Here is a 23,252-nt window from a genome sequence, read left to right as displayed (position 1 = left end):
CGGGCAGAAAAAGCTCTCTAACGGCTAGTTTCCGTGGGGGTTGGTTTAAATAGCCACAGAGGACTGTAGCAAGGCAGAGAACAACCATTCCACTCCAAGTAATCAAGCTTTCAATCTCTGCAACTTGTTCTTCAACGAAAAAGAGGGAAGAGCAGCATTAACTGCATCCACCTACTTCTTCCCAACATTGAAAGAGCCTTCTCCTGCATTCAAGTCGACTACACATTCAAGAGGAGACCCGAAGTTCAAGAAGCCCTTCCTCTTCTCCAACTTAAAAGCGTTTGAGGGCTCTTAACTTCATTATTGTTCATATTGCCATTTATCTGCTTTTGAGAAGCTGTATTTTTCTGTTTGTCTCTTTTATCTACACCTTTGTCTTTGCTTGGTTCAATCGGGGCATTGAATCAAGAGTATTGAGGTTGGTTGGTGAGCCGAGTGTAAAACCAACGTGTAAGGGTTCGATTGTGATCCCGGGAAAACAATCGGGGTTGGTTCTAGTCGGTGAGCCTGGAAAAACCGACCGAGTTCGTTGTGAGCTCGTAAAACAACAAGTTTGGTTGTGAGCTTGGAAAACAACCGGCTGTAATCCAAGGGGTTATAGTGAATTCCCAAGTGAGACTTGGGGAGTGGACGTAGGAGTAAGGGTTAGCTCCGAACCACTATAAAAGCTTTGTGTTTGTGATTGCTTGTCTCTTACCATTACTCTCATTTCATACACATCACAGCAACTAATTAATCATCTTGTAAAAAGCATTAATTAGTCACCCACAAACGCTTTAATAGTTAAAATTATTTTAAAACCCAATTCATCCCCCCTCTTGGGTTGTCTATCTGGGCAACACCCACCTCTACTCAATTCCATCTCTTGAGCCTCTACATTGTAAGCTCCAACTTACGGATTACCCTATACATTGGGTCGCCTCGTACTAGAACCGCCCAAGTGCCATGCACAATGTTCCAAGAGTGGGTGTAGGAGAGCCAAGCCTTCTCAAATCGGAAGGGACAACTATAGACATTAGTAGCCTTAGTGCTAATCAATATTGGACAGTGATCAGAGAAAATTTGGGACAAGTGATGCACCTGGTAATTAGGGAATTGTTTGATCCAAGAGGTCGTGACAAGGGCTCTGTCAATCCTCTCCTAGATTCTACTGTGCCCTAGCCCATTATTACACCAAGTGAACCTAAGCCCCGTGAAACCCAAATCAACCAAACCATTCCCCTCAATGAATTGCCAAAATTTTCTAATCCCAATCTTCTCTGAGAAGGGTTTGCCACCCGTCTTCTCTTGCAATCCCAGAATGTAGTTGAAGTAGCCAGCCACCATGTTAGGAATCCCTTGTATAACCAAGCCAGACACCTCATTCCACAAGAGTTTCCATTCCCTAAACTCAGTGCTGGTGTACACTGCTGATAAGATTTAGGGTGACTTATTCGGTTCAGTAATCATCACCACTACCTGTTGATTACACATGTGGAAGACATTAATTGCGCACATCCTACCTGCCACATGACAATGATACCCTTGGATAGCTCGTGGGCCTCCACAGCATACACGTGTCAAGTAGCCTGGAGCCGACGCGTGATCTGAAGAAGACTTCTATCAGAGAGACGAGTTTCATATAACACATAGATGTCGAGATCATGCAATTGAACAAATCTACCAAAAAAGCAAGGGGGGCTTTTGAACCCCCCCTACAGTTCCAACATAATAGCTTCACCAAAGTCACAGGGTCTACTAGGCAGTACCAACCCCCTTACCACTCGTCTCTGCATGCTGCACCTCCCACACTCAGTCTTCCACCTCCGCATCAGTCCAGCCACTGGTCAACACCACCATAACCTACCTCACAACACCTTTGTGTTTAGAGCATGGTATGTTGCACCAGCCTAAATCGAGCGGTACGGAATGTACCATACCATACTGATTCGGAATCGGTATCCAGTACGGATGGCGTACCGAGTGTCAGTACGCCAAAAAAAACCAATACCTTACCATACTGACACTATACTAGCGTGGCATTGGTACGAGCTTCGGTATAAAAATGGCGAATCTTGGTCATCAAACAGGGGAGAAGGTTGCTGCAGCTTTTTTGGGCCCACCACCCTAGCAGAAGCCCAGCACCTCCAAAGATGGGGGCACAACACCAGCATCTGGGTCAGAGCCATCCAATCCCACCTAACAGATATCCGGCACTGACACCGGGGGTGAGTGTAGCACCGAAGAGGACATATGCATAACCTCCCCTGCCCTTGAGGGAGTGGTTGTCGTCATTGGAGAGTGGGTCACCAACATTGATGGTTTGTCATTTTGCAAGAGGTTCTCTGCTAAAACCTTCGACACCCCAGTTAATCCCTAGATGGGAACCACTACTACATCATCAGTCGCCTCCTGGGAAGCCCCAGCATCACTACCGGCTGGGGGTGAAGGTCGCTTCGCCCCATCGGGTCGAGCACCCCGTCAAACAGGGCTAGAAATAGAGAGGGAGGAAGGCTAAGAAATAGAAAGGGGGGAAGGTGCAACAACCCTACAAGAAGTTAGTCCCTCGCTTGCAGGGTGGCCTACATCCTGGCCAGACTCCACAAGGCCTAGCCTGCTACAAACAGAAGGCAAGCTCCTAGCTCGTTTCAAATGCATCGAGGGTTGGTCCTAGCCCAGTAGGAGCTACAATTGGGCTGGCCCACTTGGAGACTATGGGGGCCTCCTGGTCCAAAAGGGCCTCAAATTTGGACCCTGGCCTAGTAGAGGGCAGCCCTGCCTCAGCAGCCACCTACCACTTGTCACCCTCACACTCTCCCTTTTTGGAAAGCAACACTGAGCCAGCTTTGAAAGTTTTTGCTAGCCGTTTGAGTCCGAAGGTGATCTAGAGGGACTCAAGGGGATTTTAGGTGAGATGGGCCGGGATAGTTCCAAGTCAAGCCAAGATGAGCCCGAGGTTGACTCGATCTCCTTTCTCATCCTCTACCCACCCACATCAGCTCTGAGTTGCCGAATTTTCACCATCGATAGCCAAAGGCCAAACAATGAGCGTACCTCCAAGTCCTAGAGGCCCGAATCTATCATTTTGACCGATCCTTGGTCTACTGCCTCCTCTACAACCATGGGCACCAGACTGCCTCCCCTAGGGTTAGGGTTTCCATAAGAAACCACTTGGACGAGGCGATCACACTTCAGCGTCATCGGGATGGTAGGGGAAACCGGCATTCATCATCCTTATGGTCGATTCTTCCACTGAGAAAGCAAAAAGAAGGGAAGTTCTCGGACACCAAAGATTGTCAGAAGATGCTAACCCTTCTCCAAATCAGAATCTCCGGTTTAAGCTGTTCTAGGGCATTAATCTACACCTTGACCTTAGCATACCCAAGCTTCTGCAGTTGATCATTGAACCCGTCCGCAACAAGGGGCTGGCCGATGGCCGCAGCGATGCTCATGATGGATTCCTTGTCCTGATACTCCAATGTCAACTTAGGTAGCCTCACCAAACCATCGTGGCCTTGATAATGTCAAATTTGGGGATAAAATCGGGTACCATGCTTCCATGGCCAATAGTTGGGCAGCAATCAACCATGGGCCACCAGCAATGGCCACATCCCGGTCAACCTCCAACTGAAAACAGAAGATCAAGTGGTTCTCTGCAAGTGGAAAGGATCCGACCTCATATTGGAGCTTCCCCCTCTATTTGAGCTCCTTAGCCACCCATTCAGCAGGGACCCTCAGGCCAAGGCTTCTACAAATCACCGCCATCTTCTCCCAGTTGCATCACGATGCTGAATCCTCTCCTTCGGTAGCTCAAGAACTTGGTGAAGTACCGCTGGAGATTATCAAGTTCCTCTTTAGAGATCTTGTGATCTGTCCACATAGCCTACCACGCCCGGCCCTGTGCCACCTTGGCCCAAGATCGGTTCCCGTCGCTGGTCCATGGAGGTTGCTGCCCCCAACCACCGGGATGTACGTCCGTCGAATCGCTACTTCGATCTCCCATCTCAGCACACCCACTAAAAATTAAGCCCTTAATGGTACTAATGGAGGGTAAGCCGAGAAGCGAAAGCCATCTAGCAATGGATTGTATCTTTCACGTGAAAGAATGATTGATCTTTGATGTGATCCGATATAATTCGATCCGTATCTCGAGATTCTTGACTCTTCTTGATTTCTGGGAGGGTGGTTCTGACATGCTTGCGGGCATGATTCTTGAAGATCCTCCCATCAGATCGATCTCAATTCTGGATATGTTGTCGGTCTCCGCGTTAGCTTTCCAACAGTAGGTCGTGGGTCTAGAGGAGATGTCGAGATCTCGAGATATCAGCCTCCAACTGACGACTGCGCAGGGGAGGACGGGCTGATAATCCGACGGGATGGAGTTGTTTGTAGAGGCTGGTAGGGATCAAGGAGGAGAGGAAGAAGAGGAAGAAGGTGGCTGGCCTCTCGGGATAGAGGTGGTGCAGCCGGACGAAGGAGGGGGCGGCAGCCTTGGACGGCGGCCTAGGGAGAGGAGGAAGGCGTCGCAAGAAGAGAGGAGAGAAGGGAAGAGAGCTAGGGCAAAAGCCTTTCAATTAATTCTTCCATGCTGAAATAGGTGCTCACCACATCTATTTATAGGTGGCTACCTGACCCCTTAACTTGACTTGATCTAATTGAATTCAAGAAACAACTAAACCCAAAGCGACTCTAATAAAGGCCAAGTCGGCTAGCCCGAGCAAAGCTATGCTGAAATAAAATTAACATCAAGGACTCAAAAGCAAAAATAACCAAATAATTCAGTCCGAGGCGGTTTAGTGGATCCAACTGCATCACTCCACCACGCTTTCCTTAACCTTGTCCTCAAGATTGGAAGTCAGGAAAACGATCAAGTATCTCAGTCTCAAACTCCCATGTGGCCTGGTCTGCTGCTCTCCCCAGCCACTCCACTAGTATCTGGGTTTCGAGTCGTCCATCTACTCGTATTCTACACTTCGCCAGCACTCGAACCGGCTCCACTACCTCGTCCTCCGGTGGCTCATGTATGATTGGGCCGACAGATGCCTTGGGTCCAAGCCGGGCCCTCAGAAGCGACACGTGGAATACCGGGTGAACTCTCGATGTAGTCGGCAAGTCCAAGCGATACACCATGGGTCCAATGCACTCCAAGATCTGAAAGGGCCCGTAGAAGTGATGAGAGAGCTTCTAGTTCGCCATAGGCCGCAATGTCAACTGTCGATAAGGCTGCGCCTTGACGTATACCCAGTCGCCCACCTCGTATACTGGATCTCTGTGCTTCCGATCATGTAGCTGCTTCATCCTGTTCTGCGCAGTCATTATGTGGAACTTTAACCGCCGCAAGGTAGCGTCGCGGTCTAAGAGCTCAAAATCTACCTCTGTCCGATCCGCATGTGACAGTGGATCATAGACTCGCAGCGTCGGTGGTACTCGTCCATACACCGCCTCAAAGGATGTCATCCCTATGGCTGAGTGGAAAGCGGTGTTGTACGAATACTCGGCCCAAGGTAAATAAGAAAGTCACTCTCGGGGCCGATCACTAATTATACAGCGCAAGTACTGCTCGATGCAGTGGTTTACCACCTCCGTCTGCCCATCGGTCTGAGGGTGGTAAGCCGAGCTCATGGCAAGCTTCGTCCCTTGCTGTTTGAAGTAAGCCCGCCAGAATGCGCTAACAAAAATGCGGTCACGATCAGAAACAATAGTCCGAGGCATACCATGTAATCGAGCAACGTCCCGTATGTAGACCTCTGCCACCCGTCGAGCAAAAAATGGATGTGCGAGCGCCGAAAAGTGGGCATACTTGCTGAGGCGGTCCACAACGACCATGATCACTGAGTACCCTCGAACTAATGGCAGCCTCTCAATGAAGTCTATCGACACATCCTCCCAAACCTGATCAGGAATTGGTAAAGGCTGAAGTCGCAGGTCGCAGTGAATCCGCCTTCGCCCTTTGGCACACATCGCATTGCTGTACATAAGCTCTGACCGCTGCCATCATGCCTACCCACGTACAGCTCTGGCTCAGCCTCTTGTAGGTCCTAAAAATCCCTCATGTGCAGCAAAAGGAGTATCATGGAAGTGCTGGATCAATACCTACCGCAAGGCTGAATCGGTGGGCACGCGGATCAACCCGTGGTCCAGAATCAACCCATCTCGGTCCTCCATCTCGGGGTGACTGCTCGGGTCTGCTGCCAACTCCCTCTGGATCTGTACTAGGTCCGGATCCCAGCATGTGGCGGTCCTCAAGTCTGAAATAAAAGAAAAAACCGGCATAGTCAAAGCCGCCAAATCGCCGGACTCGGGTTGGCGTGATAGTGCATCCGCCATTCGATTTTTCGCGCCTTTTTTGTACACCATCTCATAGTCGTAGCCGAGAAGCTTCGACACCCACCTTTGCTGGGCTGGAGTATGTATGCGCTGCTCAAGAAAAAATGGGAGGCTCTGCTGATCAGTCCGAACGATGAATCGGCGGCCGATAAGGTACGACTTCCACTTTGTGACTGCATGGATGACCGCCATCATCTCCCTCTCATATGTGGACAGCGAGCGAGTCCTTGGGGACAACGCCTTGCTCATGAAAGTAATTGGCCATCCCTCCTGCATCAAAATAGCACCAATGCCGACACCGGAAGCATCGCACTCGACTACAAATGGTTTGGCAAAATCGGGTAGCGCCAAAATCGGGGCTGTCGTCATGGCTTCCTTGACCTTCTCGAATGCTTCCGTCGCTGCCTCGGTCCATCTAAACTCGCCCTTTCGCAGCAGCAGGGTCAGTGGCACGGCGATCTTTCCATATCTCTCCACAAACCGGCGGTAATAACTGGTTAGGCCCAAAAATCCTCGCAGCTCCTTTTGGTTCTTGGGCAGCGGCCACTCAGTCATGCAATGTATCTTTGCTTGGTCCGCCTCCACACCTGCAGCAGAGATGACATGGCCTAGGTACTCGACCTTCGGCTCGGCCCATAGGCACTTGGATCGCTTCACCTTCAGTTGATTTCTGCGCAGAATTTTCAGCACTTCCTCCAAGTGCTCTAGGTGCTCCTGCCATAAACGACTGTAAACCAGTATGTCATCGAAGAATACAAGGACATACCGTTGTAGTAATGGTCTGAATATGTCGTTCATGAGCCCCTGAAACGTCGCTGGTGCGTTGGTGAGGCCGAACCGCATCACTTGGAACTCATAATGGCCATTGTGTGTCTGAAACGCCGTCTTGTGCACATCTTCGGGCTTGACGCGGATCTGGTGGTATCCGGCACGGAGATCAAGTTTACTGAAGTAGGCCGCACCAGCAAGCTCATCCAACAACTCCTCTATGACTGGTATCGGGTACCGGTCCTTAATGGTGATCGCGTTAAGTGCCCGGTAGTCGACGCAGAATTGCCACGTCCCATCCTTCTTGTGTACCAGCAGCACCGGCGATGAATATGAGCTTCTACTGGGCTGAATGATGCCGCTCTCCAACATCTCTCGTACCATCTTCGAGATCTCCTCCTTCTGAACGTGCGGGTAGCGGTAAGGTCTCACATTCGCCGGTTCAGCTCCCGGTACGATCTCTATGTGATGATCGTGCTCCCTCTCAGGTGGAAGACCATGAGGCTGCTCAAATAAATCAGCAAACCCCTGTAAGAGAGTAACCAAATCAGTAGGTATACCTGCCTCCGTCGTGGTCTCCGTCGACAGAGGTAAGAGCTGCATCAAGTAGCTGCGCGCGCCGGGTCCGGGCAAGCCAACTAGGGGCTGAAGTGCGGCCCTTGGGCTAGGCCGAATGCCATCCAATCTAACTCGCCATCCGCTCCGTCTGAAAGTCACACACATCTCGGCGAAGTCGAATATAATCGGGCCAAGACTCTACAGCCATTGCGTACCAAGAACCAAATCAGCTCCTCATAATGCCAAGGGTAGAGATCGAGCTTGAATTGGCTGCCCTGGATCGTCAAAGTGATGCCTCGGCATATGCCCTCCGCCCTCAATGTGGTTCCGTCACCCAATGCCACGTCGAAGACCAATGTCGGCTCTGCTATGAGACTGATCTGTTTGACGAGCCTCTTGTCCAAGAAATTGTGGGTGCTGCCCGTATCTATGAGGATACGCACCATACGTCTTTTGATCATGTCATCCACGCGTAGCGTTTTCGGTGTCGCCGATCCGGAGTAGTGCTGAGTAATTGATTAATCCCTAACTTGGTTTTGATGGGCTAAAACATTGAGAGTATATTCTTTGTTGGACTAACAGTTTTAAACAAGTATCTTCAGGATAACGATGCTACAACTTTAAAAGAATAACTTAGAAATGGTTCATGGATCTTAGAGTCAAGCTTTGGAACCACTCAAGCATTTTTCAGAGTTCGAGTCGACTCCCAGAAAGTTCGAGTCGGCTCTGGCACAAGCATAGAATATTGGCACACCTTTGAGCCGTCTCCACAAAGCGCGAGTCGACTCTCTCAGAAAGACAGAAAGAGGTATTTTCGGTCGCAAAGTGCGAGTCGACTCGAGTCAAGCGCGAGCCGTCTCCTATTCTTCGGACAAAGAACGAGACAACTCCCGGCAGTTACGAGACGACTCTCTCAGATAGACAGAAAGTGTATTTCGAGTCGCAAAGCACGAGTCGACTTGAGTCAAGCGCGAGTCGTCTCCTATCCTGCGAACGAAGCGCGAGTCGCCTCTTCACTAGTACGGGACGTCTCTCTCAGACAAAGATAGAAAACCTATTTTCGGCGGACGAAGATGCGAGACGACTTTCGAACCACGCGAGCCGACTCCAACGAAAAGTTGATCGATAACCCGACAGAAGGATTTCGAGCAAGAGCCGACTCCAGACTCATACGAGACGTCTCCCACTTTAGTCGAGCCAACTCTTGAATGGGCGAGCCGTCTCCAGCTTCAACGGACCTTTTTGTCAGAAATGACAGGTGCGATAGAATGGCTAGTTTTTGGGTATAACGGCTAGTTTTTTCAAAACAAAGTTATAAAAATACCCATTCAGAATGAAACAGAAAAAAGAATGAAAAATCCAAACAAAGAGGGAAAGCAAATCAGTTTGAAACAAGGGTTCAAAGGATATTCAAAGGAAAGTCGGAAGAAAGCAAGTCTTCGTCGAGAATCCATTCTTTCTCCACACCTAAGCCATAATAGAAGGATCCTTCATTACTGTTTGATCTGGAAAAGGATCCAGAAGAAAAGAAGCAGCGTCTCGATCGGCTGAAATCATCTGAGAAGCTTCTTTTTTCTTATTCATTTAAACTATTTTATGTTGACCCCCTAATAGATTTTGATGAATACAAAACACTAGAGTAAAATTCCATTATATCTTAACAATTTAATTGAGAAATTCATGTGTCTTATTAAGAATATTGTTAAGAAATGTCTAGGCAAGTTCCCATAATTTTTATGAATCCCCTAATAGATTTTGAGTTAAAGAAAACAGATCAGGGACAGCCGAGACGTCTCCGGATAGTTTCAGAGACGTCTCTGGCACAAACAGGAAGAACCGGCACACTTGGAGACGTCCCCGACACCTGCCGAGTCGTCCCCGCGTTAGCGGAGTCGACTCTCTCAGTAACGGAGTCGACTCTCTCAGTGGCGGCAGAAAGGCAGTTTTCAAGAGATATGCGCGAGACGTCCCCACAGTAAGCCGAGTCGTCCCCGCAAGTAAAAAGGAGACTTCCCGAGTCGTCCCCAAGATAGCGGAGACGGCTCTCTCAGGGTTTTCCACGTTTTTTGGGTGATAAGGAAGCGGAGTCGACCCTGAGACAGCGGAGTCGTCCCCATGCATAAAGTGCAGACAACCCGAGACGTCCCCTGAAGGAGCGGAGTCGACTCTCTCAGGAAATACCAGAGGACATGTTCTTCGGAGATAAAGAAGCGGAGTCGTCCCCATTCAAAAAGTGCAAACAAGCCGAGACGTCCCCTGAAAGTGCCGAGTCGACCCCAGACAACGGAAAAAGTAAAATCTTGTAGCCGAGACGTCTCCCGTTGAAGCGGAGACGTCCCCGGAGTGACTGGGACGCGACTGACAGCTTTTCAAGTTTGGTTTGAATTTCAAATCCTTCTTTCTTTGTCTCTAACGGCTATATTTGCTTTTTGGGCTATAAAAGGGACCTCTTAAGTGCTTCTCAACAACTCTTCACCAACCCAAAGCTAGATCATTCAAGAGAGAAGTAAGAAAGAAAAGTTCAAGGGAGTGAGTGCATTCAAGTGAAGAAATCAAGTGTTTTCAAGCTTCCCAAGTGATTTCAAGCTCAATCACTCTCGTGCGCTTGGGATTCAAAGCTCACACTCAATCCTACGCGCTCCACATCGGAAGAATCAATATCTCCCACGCTTCCAACGGCAAAAGGATTCTTTCGGGTTCTATTGTTCATAATCGCAATATTTGCTTTTTAGAGCTTTTCCTTTCTTTTGTAAACTCTTTCGTTGTGGTGCTTGTTCCAGTCAAGGAACTTGGAACAAGGGAAAGGCGTCCCAAGCCTAAGTGAAATTGGGGGCTTTAGGGTTTGTTGTGAGCCCGGTGTAAAACAACGAGTTGGGTAGTAAACTCGCAAAACTACCGTACTGTAATCGTGGATTATAGTGGAAATTCCTAAAGGTGATTTGGGGAGTGGATGTAGGAGCAGTGGAAGCTCCGAACCACTATAAAACCTTGTGTTTGCGATTGACCTTTCTCATTCCTCCTTCTTTACTTTAGTGCATATATTCGTGTGTTTTATTTTCAATTAGTCAAAAGTTTTTAAAACACCCAATTCACCCCCCTCTTGGGTGACCATCTCTGGGCAACAAGTGGTATCAGAGCTGGTGCTCTGTGTATTTCTTGAAAGACCTAACCGTCTTAGCCAAAGATCTAGATGGCAACACCCTTTAACAATGTCCCTGCCGAGGGGCAAGCAACCAATAGACCTCCACTCTTCAATGGGACAAATTATACCTATTGGAAGACTAGAATGAGAATCTTCATTCAAGCACAAGACTATGCCTTGTGGAGGGTTATAGTCAAGGGACCACAAGAACCATCACATGTGGTTAATGGCATTCGAGTTCCCAAACCTGAGGAGGATTGGGATGAGAATGATGATAGGATGGCTCAACTCAATTCTAGAGCCATGAACTCACTATTTTGTTCTTTAGATGAAAATGAGTTCAATAGAGTCTCTACATGTAGTTCCGCTAAGGAAGTATGGGATAGGCTTGAAGTTACCCACGAGGGTACAAATCAAGTCAAAGAGTCCAAAGTGAACATTCTAGTTCACAAATATGAATTGTTTAAGATGGAACCTAATGAAACCATCACATGCATGTTTACACGTTTTACCGAAATTATTAATGGCCTAAAAAGCTTGGGCAAATCTTACACTAACCCCGAACTTGTGAGTAAAATTCTCAGGTCACTGCCAAAAGCATGGGAAGCAAAGGTCACGGTGATTGTAGAAGCCAAAGACCTCAACACTTTGGGGCTAGAACAACTCTTGGGCTCATTGATGACGCATGAGCTCACGATGAAGCAGCATGAAGAAGAGTTGCCAAAGAAAAAGACAATCGCACTCAAGGCTACCTCAAGTGTATGTGAAGAAGAGAGCAGTGAGAGTGAAGAAGAAAGTCAAGATGAGGACTTGGGTTTGATAGTAAGGAAGTTTAAAAAATTCATGAGAAGAAAGAAACCCTTCCCAAGAAAGAAATTTGGAGGGAGAAATGATTGGGAAAAAGAAAAGGAAAAAGAAAGAGACCCAATCGTATGCTATGATTGCAAGAGACCGGGACATATTCGTTCCGAATGCCCTCAACAAAAGAAGTATTTTGGAAAGAAGAAGAAGAAGGCATTGAAGGCAACATGGGATGATAGTGACACATCATCCTCCGAGGAAGAGAAGGAAGAGACCGCCAATCTATGCTTCATGGCGTTCGAAGACGATGAGGTATGTCAAAACCCAACCATAAATTTTACTTTAGAAGAATTATATGAGGCTTTTCAAGAACTTATGGGTGATTGTAGTATGTTAGGAGCAAAGAATAAAGAATTAAAAGCCTCCAATCAAAAACTAAAGGAAAATATTGAAAACTTATTAATTGAAAAGGAAAGCATTAAAAATATTAACACTACTAACCTAGAAATCAAAAATTCAAAACTGAGCATTGAAAATGAAAAGGCAAAAACACTAATTAAGGAATTAAATCTAAAAGTAAAATCCCTACTCGATAATAATACCTCACTTGCACAAAATGTTGAATCTCTTAAAAAGGATAAGGAAGAACTAGTCAAAGAAAATTTGAATCTTAAGAATGAGGTACATAAATACAAACCAATTGTTGAAAAATTTACACAAAGCTCTGAAAAATTAAATCTTATTCTTTCAAATCAAAGAGCTGTTTTTAATAAAGCCGGATTAGGATATAAAACTAATGAGCAACAAAAGTATCTAAAGAATTTCTTTGTAAAAGCAAAAGACGTAAAAACTGAAAAACCAACATGCTTTCTTTGTGGAAAGAATGGACATAAAGCCTACTCTTGTATTCAAAGAAAAATCCAAACTAACAAGAATACATTTGTAAAAGCTAAAAGCATAACTAAAGTATGGGTGCCTAAGGGAACCAACTACACTAACCACGAAGGACCCAAGAAAACTTGGGTACCTAAGAGCTTCACATGATCATTTTGCAGGTATGCCTTGCAACCGGGAATAAAAAGAGAATGTGGTATCTTGATAGTGGTTGCTCAAGGCATATGACCGGTGACAAGAGTCTCTTCGTCACCTTGGAATCAAAAGAAGGAGGAGTAGTCACATTTGGAGATAATGCTAAAGGCCGAATTATTGGTATGGGTAAAATCTCCATATCACCCTCCTCATTTATTGATAATGTATTGTTAGTTAATGGACTAAAACATAATTTATTAAGTATAAGTCAATTTTGTGACAAGGGCTTTAAAGTGTCATTTGAATCATCACTATGCATAATTAGTAGTCCAAATGATAATGAGATCATACTCACAGGACATAGGCATGGAAATGTTTACATGGTAGATCTTGATGATCTCACCATGAAGGATGGCCAATGTCTTGTAGCCATGAATCCCAAAGTCAATGAGACTAGTTGGTTATGGCATCGTAGGTTAGGGCATGCTAGCATGGACTTAATCTCCAAATTAATTACAAAAGATCTAGTCAAAGGACTATCAAAAATAGACTTTGAGAAGAATAAAATTTGCGCTGCATGTCAATTAGGGAAACAAACAAGAAGTTCCTTCAAGTCTAAGAATATAGTCTCAACAACAAAACCCTTAGAACTAATTCACATGGATTTGTTTGGACCCACTAGAACTGCTAGTCTAGGGGGTAAGAAATTTGGTCTTGTAATTGTTGATGATTTTTCACGTTTTACATGGGTTTCATTTCTTGCACATAAAGATGAGTCCTTTCCTGCTTTTATCAAGTTTCATAATAGGGTTTCGAATGAACTCAATCTTAAACTAAAAGCAATTAGGAGTGATCATGGTACCGAGTTTGAAAATCAGCACTTTGAAAAGTTTTGTGACGAAAATGGTATCAATCACAATTTCTCGGCACCGAGGACACCCCAACAAAATAGGGTGGTAGAAAGGAAGAATCGCACACTAGCAGATATGGCTCGTACCATGTTGTGCGAATCGGATCTACCAAAGTATTTTTGGGCTGAAGCAATAAATACTTCATGTTATATCTTAAATCGTGCTTTAGTTAGATCCATCTTAAAAAAAACACCGTATGAGTTGATAAAAGGTAAGAAACCAAATATAAGTTATTTTCATGTTTTCGGTTGTCGATGCTTTATTTTGAACAATGGAAAGGACAATCTCAGTAAATTTAGTGCTAAATCAGATGAGGGGATCTTCTTAGGTTACTCCTCATCTAGTAGAGTATACAGGGTCTTCAACAAGAGAACTCTCGTTGTTGAAGAATCCATTCAGGTTGTTTTTGATGAAACTAATGGAGATGCTTCTAGAAAAGAAGAAGATGGTGATGTAGGTATACTTGAAGACCAAATGAAGGAACTCTCCACTCAAGACAAACAACATGAGGATGAGATCAAAGAAGATACAAATCAGCGAGATGAAGAAGATCAACCTCCATCAAGAAATCAAGATCTTCCTAAAGAATGGAGGTATGCACATGGTCATCCAAAGGATCTAATCCTTGGTGATCCTTCACAAGGTATAAGAACTAGATCCTCTTTAAGAAACACTAGTAATTATCTTGCCTTCGTTTCGCAAATAGAGCCTAAATCACTAGAAGAAGCTGAAAAAGATGATAATTGGATGAATGCTATGCAAGAGGAATTAAACCAATTCGAAAGAAATGAAGTTTGGACTCTAATGAAAAGACCCCCTAATGTTTCAATTATAGGCACCAAGTGGGTGTATAGAAATAAACTAGATGAAGATGGAATAGTAATAAGAAACAAAGCTAGGCTATTGGCCAAAGGATATAATCAGGAGGAAGGAATAGATTTTGATGAAACTTTTGCTCCTGTTGCTAGGTTAGAGGCTATTAGACTGCTTTTAGCATATGCATGCTTCATGGATTTTAAACTCTATCAAATGGATGTAAAAAGTGCATTCTTAAATGGCTATATAATGGAGGAAGTTTATGTAGGACAACCTCCAGATTTTGAAAATCACTTACATCCAGATTATGTGTATAAATTGCATAAAGCATTGTATGGACTTAAGCAAGCTCCTAGGGCATGGTATGAAAGATTAAGCAATTTCCTAATTGAGAACAAATTTAAGAGAGGAAATGTAGACAAAACCCTCTTTATTAAAAGAAAAGGAAATAACTTATTGCTTGTACAAATTTATGTGGATGATATAATTTTTGGTGCTACTAATGATAGTCTTTGTCAAGAGTTTGCCAAGCTTATGCAGGGAGAATTTGAAATGAGCATGATGGGTGAGCTCAACTTCTTCCTTGGGCTACAAATAAAACAATCAGAGGAAGGCATCTTCATCAGTCAGTCCAAATACATCAAGGAAATGCTGGAAAAATTCAAGATGAAGGATGCAAAGGAAATCAGCACACCCATGAGCTCAAGTTGCAAGCTTGACAAAGATGAAAAAGGTAAAAGTATAGACTGCAAATTGTACAGAGGTATGATAGGCTCTCTACTTTACCTTACTGCTAGTAGACCAGATATATTATTCAGTGTTTGTATGTGTGCTAGATACCAAGCATGTCCTAAGGAATCACACTTGCAAGCTGTTAAAAGAATATTTAGATATCTAGTAGGGACATCTAATGTAGGTTTATGGTATTCTAAACAATCTGACATAAACTTAATTGCTTATTCCGATGCTGATTTTGCCGGGTGCAAACTCGACAGAAAAAGCACAAGTGGCACATGTCAACTCTTGGGTGCCAATTTGGTTTCTTGGTTTAGCAAGAAACAAAATTCAGTTGCCTTGTCCACAACTGAGGCTGAGTACATTGCAGCTGGAAGCTGTTGTGCCCAAGTTCTTTGGATTAAGCAACAACTTGAAGACTTCGATATCAAAATGGATAATATACCAATTAAATGTGATAATACAAGTGCAATTAACTTAACAAAAAATCCTGTCCAACACTCTAAGTCAAAGCATATAGAGATTAGGCATCATTTTATTAGGAATCATGTGCTGAAAAATGATGTGATGATTGAATATGTATGTACTGAAAATCAATTAGCTGATATCTTTACAAAGCCCCTTTGTAAAGAAAGATTCAATTTCTTAAGGAATGCCTTGAGCTTGTATGATCCTAGCAAATGAGTTGAATTTGTATTGCATTGCTTTGCTACTCAAACTAATAATCAACCTCAAGGTAAACATAAGTGAAAACATGAATTCATCTAAGCTAAATGACGAACTGTTTGACTTTTCGGAGGATGGTTACCCTCCCTTGGACTCTTCATGGAGATATTTTCAGAGCCTATTTCATAGGTATTCGAAATTTGGTCAAACACTCCTCATTTCAATATTAATAATTCAAAAATCATTATCAAATTATTATAGGATGTATCATTAAGGGGGAGGATCACAAACAAATTCACTCTAAGTTTATCAAAAAAATCATGTTGATTAGGGTGATTAAACAAAAATTGGGAGAAGATAGAATTCAGTCTGAAATTTTTCAGTGCCGGAGACGTCTCTGGCAAATCGCAGAGACGTCCCCCCAGGGGAGACGTCTCGCCTTAGTCGCGGAGACGTCTCGGGGACCGAAGGAGGGCTTTTTAAATAGGTCAAAATCGCTCGAGCCGACTCGAGCTTTCTCCTTCATTCCCGACCAAAACGAAAAACCCTAGCCTCCATTTGCTCTCCACCTCAAATCCTAGCCTCCGTTTGCTCTACATCACAAACCCTAGCATCCATGGCACCAAAGAAGGCTAGGACGACCCGTGGAAGGCGACCTAGGGTAGCGGCCGACGGTGAGGAACGACGGGAAGAACCCTCCGCGCCGTCTCCTCCGGTTGCTCCGCCAACCACGACTATTTCCTGTGCAAATCGCACAGTCACGACAGGAAGGTACATAGATTTCTCCTTTTTAGATCATGAGGGGTTCTCTATTGGAGAGAGACTCCGAGCCCAAGGGTGGGAACACTTTTGTACCCTCAATACCTCGACCTACCCCGGCCTAGTTAGAGAACTTTTTAGCAATATGGCCTTAGGGGACCTAGGGTACACTGGATATGTCCAAGGGACATTAGTAGAAGTCAATGAAGATGTCCTATCCACTGTCTTACAAATTCCTAGGGACGGTGAGGCTCCAACCTCACATCCCCAAAGGGAGTCAGCCCTAAATTTACTTTTAGGCAGAGAGGACTGCGGCCCTCTTGATGTTGTCAATTCCCAGGACCTAAATGCAGAGATGAGACTTCTCTTAAGTATTGTCAACCGGGTCCAATTTCCTAAAACCGGTCGCTTCGATTTTGTTTCGGAGCGAGACTTAGTTATAATGCACCACATCCTACTAGGGATCCCTCTAAACCTCCCTAGACTCATGCTAAATTACATTGCCCTATGTCATAGGTATTCTAGGTTTAGTATACCCTATGGCATGATCTTTACCTTAATCTTTAAACACTTCAAGGTTCCCATTCCAACAAATGAACCTGCAAAGCCCTTGAGAAACACCGACTATTACAATGAGGGCACAATGAGAAGAATGGAATTTCATAAGATAGATGGATCGTGGGTCAAGGTACCAAAGAGAAAAACCCAAATCCTAGAGCCTGAGATCCCACATCATGAGTCTGACCATCACTCTCCTCCACCTAGCCACATGGATATCCCTGATATTCCCTCCAGCTCAGCTGGACCTTCCACATCCATGCCACCACCTCCTCCAGTTAGTGGGCCCTCCTTTCTGTCAGAGGATCAGATGCGCACCTTAGCATCTGCCATTTGCCAGCAGATGAGGGAGGAGATGAGATCCATGATCTCCACAGAGTTGGCCCCCATCAGAGCTTCACATGAAGGGCTTCTACAAGAGATGAAGGATATTAGAAGTCAAATTGAAGCTACAACACAAGAAATAATTGGTGTGGGTGCCACCCAAACCATCAGATCATTAGAGCTCAAGGACAGCTTGAAGAGCATTTCCAAGAGTCTTAAAGAGCTAACAAAACCAGATGGCAATGTGAGCACCTTAGTTTCCCAACTCAGAGGAAGAATTGAAATGGCAACTATAGAGTTTGAGGCACTTGTGGCAGGTTTCCACAAGTCACAGGGAGATCAATTTAAGACCCTCATGGATTCCATCAACACATTCATAGATGCAGCTTGTAAGGTTTATGAACAAAATACAGCTGGTAGGGCCCATGAGCAACGTCGCCGATGATGGATATCTTGTAGGATCTTCTTTTTGTAAATCCTAGGCTATTTTTGAAACACTTTTGTATTAAGGAATCAATACTTGTAATGATTTCTTCTTTTTGACTATGTACTGACTTCAAAGGTTCACAATGATACATGAATACAATCCCTTTTGAAAACTGTGTACATTGCCAACTCTATGTATGTGTTTCTATGAATGTGAATGTGCCTCTTGATGTGTCATAAGAATCTCATAACATACATTAAGTATTCAGATTTGGCACAACGTATCAAAGCATATGAAACAGGGGGAGCACAACCTGAATATCAAAGGGGGAGTAAAATGAACACTGAATATATTGAATATAGAGATAATTTGTCCCCTTCATTGTTGATGACAAAAAGGGGGAGTAGATATTGAATGTAGAGATAGTGAAAGGGGGGAGCAGTTATATATATATGGATATTGAATATGGAATGCAAAATTTATAATCATACTCCAAAGTTGATTTAGAAAAGATAAAATTGAAGAATATTGACTTTAAGATAATTGCCCTTCTGGAAAAGAAAGGGGGAGTCAAAAAGAATCTAGCTTTCAATTATCCTCAGCATCAATACTTCATTTTAACTTGATTCAAATTCAGTTGATATGCTAAAATCATTTAAGAACTATAAAGATCAATCTTATGCACAAGGAAAGAACTGAAAATTGAATACTTTGAGTGATGCACATTGTATCTAGTTCTAATCAAAACATTATACTTGTACATCTGATCAAATACTGTGTATATGTTTAAATCTCAAATTTTCCATATACTCAGTGTTTTGTCATCATCAAAAAGGGGAAGATTGTTGACCCCCTAATAGATTTTGATGAATACAAAACACTAGAGTAAAATTCCATTATATCTTAACAATTTAATTGAGGAATTCATGTGTCTTATTAAGAATATTGTTAAGAAATGTCTAGGCAAGTTCCCATAATTTTTATGAATTTATTGAAGAATATTTTGAGTTAAAGAAAACAGATCAGGGACAGCCGAGACGTCTCCGGATAGTTTCAGAGACGTCTCTGGCACAAACAGGAAGAACCGGCACACTTGGAGACGTCCCCGACACCTGCCGAGTCGTCCCCGCGTTAGCGGAGTCGACTCTCTCAGTAACGGAGTCGACTCTCTCAGTGGCGGCAGAAAGGCAGTTTTCAAGAGATATGCGCGAGACGTCCCCACAGTAAGCCGAGTCGTCCCCGCAAGTAAAAAGGAGACTTTTCGAGTCGTCCCCAAGATAGCGGAGACGGCTCTCTCAGGGTTTTCCAGAGAATGGTTTTTTGGGTGATAAGGAAGCGGAGTCGACCCTGAGACAGCGGAGTCGTCCCCATGCATAAAGTGCAGACAACCCGAGACGTCCCCTGAAGGAGCGGAGTCGACTCTCTCAGGAAATACCAGAGGACATGTTCTTCGGAGATAAAGAAGCGGAGTCATCCCCAGATCAGCGGAGTCGTCCCCATTCAAAAAGTGCAAACAAGCCGAGACGTCCCCTGAAAGTGCCGAGTCGACCCCAGACAACGGAAAAAGTAAAATCTTATAGCCGAGACGTCTCCCGTTGAAGCGGAGATGTCCCCGGAGTGACTGGGACGCGACTGACAGCTTTTCAGATTTGGTTTGAATTTCAAATCCTTCTTTCTTTGTCTCTAACGGCTATATTTGCTTTTTGGGCTATAAAAGGGACCTCTTAAGTGCTTCTCAACAACTCTTCACCAACCCAAAGCTAGATCATTCAAGAGAAAAGTAAGAAAGAAAAGTTCAAGGGAGTGAGTGCATTCAAGTGAAGAAATCAAGTGTTTTCAAGCTTCCCAAGTGATTTCAAGCTCAATCACTCTCGTGCGCTTGGGATTCAAAGCTCACACTCAATCCTACGCGCTCCACATCGGAAGAATCAATATCTCCCACGCTTCCAACGGCAAAAGGATTCTTCCGGGTTCTATTGTTCATAATCGCAATATTTGCTTTTTAGAGCTTTTCCTTTCTTTTGTAAACTCTTTCGTTGTGGTGCTTGTTCCAGTCAAGGGACTTGGAACAAGGGAAAGGCGTCCCAAGCCTAAGTGAAATTGGGGGTTTTAGGGTTTGTTGTGAGCCCGGTGTAAAACAACGAGTTGGGTAGTAAACTCGCAAAACTACCGTACTGTAATCGTGGATTATAGTGGAAATTCCTAAAGGTGATTTGGGGAGTGGATGTAGGAGCAGTGGAAGCTCCGAACCACTATAAAACCTTGTGTTTGCGATTGACCTTTCTCATTCCTCCTTCTTTACTTTAGTGCATATATTCGTGTGTTTTATTTTTAATTAGTCAAAAGTTTTTAAAACACCCAATTCACCCCCCTCTTGGGTGACCATCTCTGGGCAACATTTTATCTGCTTTCTTAGAAGCTTGTACTTATACATTTATTCTCTTATTTGGGTGCTTGATTCAATCAAGGGATTGAATCAGAAGGGTTTAGGTTATAGTTGGTAATCCGGGAAAAACCAACTGGGTTGGATTGTGAGCCCGTGAAAACAGGCGGATTGGTTCTAGTTGGTGAGCCTGTGAAAACCGACCGAGTTCGTTGTGATCTCATGAAAACAACAAGTTAGGTTGTGAGCTTGTAAAACAACCGTGCCGTAATTCTAGGATTATAGTGAAAATCTCAAGTGGAACTTGGAGAGTGGACGTAGGTGCAAGGGTAGCTCCGAACCACTATAAATTCTGTGTCTTTGTGCTTTGCTTTTCTATTGTCTCATTGTCTTCATATCGCACAAATCGAATTTCTGCATTTTTAATTAAGCCCCAATTCACCCTCCCTCTTAGGCTGCCTACTGGGCAACAAGTGGTATCAAAGTAGGTGCTCTTTAGTGACCGTGTCTAAGTCCCTTCTAGAGTAAAAGATTCAATGGCAACCCATTTTGGATTAACCTCAAATGAAGGACAGTCAACCAATAGGCCACCCTTGTTCAATGGAACAAACTATACCTATTGGAAGGCAAGAATGAGAATATTCATTCAAGCCCAAGACTAATGTTTGGAGCATTATTATAAATGGACCTCACATTCCCACACACATTGTTGATAACACATTAATTCCCAAACTCGAAGAGAACTGGGATGAAAATGATAAGAAAAAGGCACAACTAAATGCCAAGGCTATGAATGTGCTTTATTGTGCCTTAGATGCAAATGAATTTTGTTGCTGGAAATTGGACCCGGGGGCTGCCGTGAAGCCGGGGAAGGAGGAGCTCCGCTGCTGCAGGAGGCGGACGGCGGTGCGCCGGCTGGCTGCGTCCTCCGCCGCGGGGGGTGTGCAAGTCCTGCAAGGAAAACCGGTGGCCGGGCTCCCCGGCGCCGGCCCTCCGATGCCTAAGTCAGAGGGGGCAAGTATGTGGAGAGAGCGGGGAAGAGGAAGTGTATGGAGAAGACAGTATTTTATCAGATCAAGAAGACGAAGGGAATGATGTCATCAATTGTGTCTGTGCTTCCCGGAGGGTTCAGTCCCGGGGGTCTGTTTCTGTTTTTGTTGTCCTCCCCCCTTGGTTCTCCCCAGGTTCCCTTTTATAGGAGGGGATTACGTTACCTGGGAGGTGACCGGGGGATTTGTCCCTGTCCGTAATAATTGGGCACGATTTGGCCCATTTATGGCGTAGTGGAGAACGGGGCCGAATCAGACCGGAACCAGGAAGTTGTCACGGTCGATCGGACCTGTTGGAGTGGTTGAACCGCCGGCCATGGCGGGCCTGGGGTCTGTGGATGGTAAGTGCATTTATTACCGAATGAACCGGCGGTCAGGTAGAGCCATGCGCTCTGATGGTTCAGTGATCCGGAGATCGTCTTGGGCCGTGTTCATTAAATGCCTGAGTGCATCGGAGACTTGAGGGAGTCTCATGCATTAATGGCAGGTCGTGCCGAATGCCTGCGGAGATCTTATGCCTTGATGGCTTGGAGATAGTGGCAGGTCGCAAGCCGTAGGAGTTGTCAAGTCCCTTGGACTTTAGGCGGAGGTTGAACATTTGGTTAAGGCATCGGCTCGGCAAGGGTGCCGAGCCGAGCTGGTCGCCCCATGGGGCGCCCTGTGGCGGGGCTGCTTTGAGTACTCCTGGTCGGCGCCCTTTAGGCGAGCACCTTCTAGCAGAGCGCCTCGGCGCTGTCTTTGGTCGGCACTTTCTAACCGAGCAGCTTATTTTGGTTGGGCACCTCTTGGCGCGCACTCTGGTCGGCGCCCTCTAGTCGAGCGCCTTCCTGGTCGGCATCCTTTGGCCGAGCAGCTTATTTTGGTTGGGCACCTCTTGGCGCGCACTCTGGTCGGCGCCCTCTAGTCGAGCGCCTTACTGGTCGGCATCCTTTGGCCGAGCAGCTCTCTGGTCGGCGCTCTTTGGCCAGGCGCCTTTCCGGTCGGCACTCTTTGGCCGAGCGCCTCCGTTATGGCGTGACTTGGGGTATTTCCCCCAAGACTACCCCCCGACTTCCGAGTTCCAGTTGGCTTCCAGCTGGAGCGCGGGAAGTAGTTTTAGTTGGGGTATTACGGATTCCGAAAATTTTAATTCGTTGCGCGTTTTGAGTTATCGAACGCTTCGAGGTGCCTTTAATAGGCGGCGTCTCTTCTTTCCCGAAAAGCCTCATTATTGGGACACCTTTTGTGAAGCGTCCTCGCATCGTGGGCTCATGATGGGGCCGCACGATCTTCGATTGCGGACGCCTTTCCGCACGATCCGATGGGGCGCTTCGACGTTCGAACCGCTAGCCCTAATTAAATGCGTCGTTCTGTCTTTTAGACCGACACGTGTTATCATCTAACCAGGACGCAGCGCTTTCTTCGCTGATCCGGGCCGTTGGGGAGGTCTATATAAACTCTCCCCCGGCCCCCTGTTCTCTCTCTATTGCTTTCTGCTTCCAGCTTCCTATTCTCCCAGTCTTCCTCAGACCGAAGTCCCTTCTCTCCGGCATCTTTCCCAGGTCCTCCTTCTTTTTGATTTCCCTCTCTTGCAATGGGTTCTCTGCCTAGTGAAGTAGTGTCCACCATGAGTGTCCTGGAGGTCGAGATGGCCGAAGAGTGGTTTTTTCCTCTTCACGGGTTCCGTTTGGAACCCGCCAGGCGAAGGGATCGGGTAACCGATCCTCCGGTAGGCCGGATCGGAGTGCACTCGGAGTCACTCTGGGCCGGCCTCCGATTTCCTCTCCACAGCTTTGTGAATGAGTTGCTGGCGGTATGCCAGTTGGTTCCGGCGCAACTCACTCCAAACGCTTGGAGGACAGTGATGGGTTTCCTGTCACTGTGTTTACTGCAGGGGATTCCTACCTCTGTCAACGTCTTCCGGCGACTTTTTATTTTTAAGTCGAACCCGGGAGACGGGGAGTGGCTCTACATCGCCCTCCGGGCGGGTCGGCCACTTTTTCATGGTGCCCCCTCATCCATTCATGGTTGGAAGGAGAAA

The 23,252-nt window shown here is 45.6% G+C and overlaps 1 protein-coding gene across 1 annotated transcript; it reads right to left on the bottom strand.

The window, feature by feature from the left end:
• Window positions 1–4,821: 4,821 nt before the first annotated feature.
• Window positions 4,822–5,940, bottom strand: LOC148702234 (uncharacterized). The gene is made up of 3 exons (XM_088705274.2): window positions 5,694–5,940; window positions 5,221–5,354; window positions 4,822–5,130 (listed from the first exon to the last, which is right to left on the bottom strand). The coding sequence occupies exons 1-3, from the start codon at window positions 5,938–5,940 to the stop codon at window positions 4,822–4,824; spliced, it is 690 nt and encodes a 229-aa protein (XP_088561400.2).
• Between the last annotated feature and the right edge of the window lie 17,312 nt (window positions 5,941–23,252).

The sequence above is a fragment of the Phoenix dactylifera genome, chromosome 10 (genome assembly GCF_051530095.1).
Source record: "Phoenix dactylifera cultivar Ajwa chromosome 10, Ajwa_hap1_PhDact_Kaust_v1.1, whole genome shotgun sequence".
Taxonomy (NCBI): Eukaryota; Viridiplantae; Streptophyta; class Magnoliopsida; order Arecales; family Arecaceae; genus Phoenix; species Phoenix dactylifera.
The sequence above is the reverse complement of the archived record's forward strand: the minus strand, read 5'-3'. Positions and strand labels throughout refer to the sequence as shown.

What these genes read in the sequence shown, in the direction of transcription:
- LOC148702234 (XM_088705274.2), bottom strand. Translation starts at nt 5,940, where the DNA reads ATGTGTGCCAAAGGGCGAAGGCGGATTCACTGCGACCTGCGACTTCAG. An exon ending in GGACGTTGCTCGATTACATG is followed by an intron (nt 5,355 to 5,693) that starts GTATGCCTCGGA and finishes CGGATCGGACAG; the next exon opens with AGGTAGATTTTGAGCTCTTA. An exon ending in TATACGAGGTGGGCGACTGG is followed by an intron (nt 5,131 to 5,220) that starts GTATACGTCAAG and finishes GGGCCCTTTCAG; the next exon opens with ATCTTGGAGTGCATTGGACC.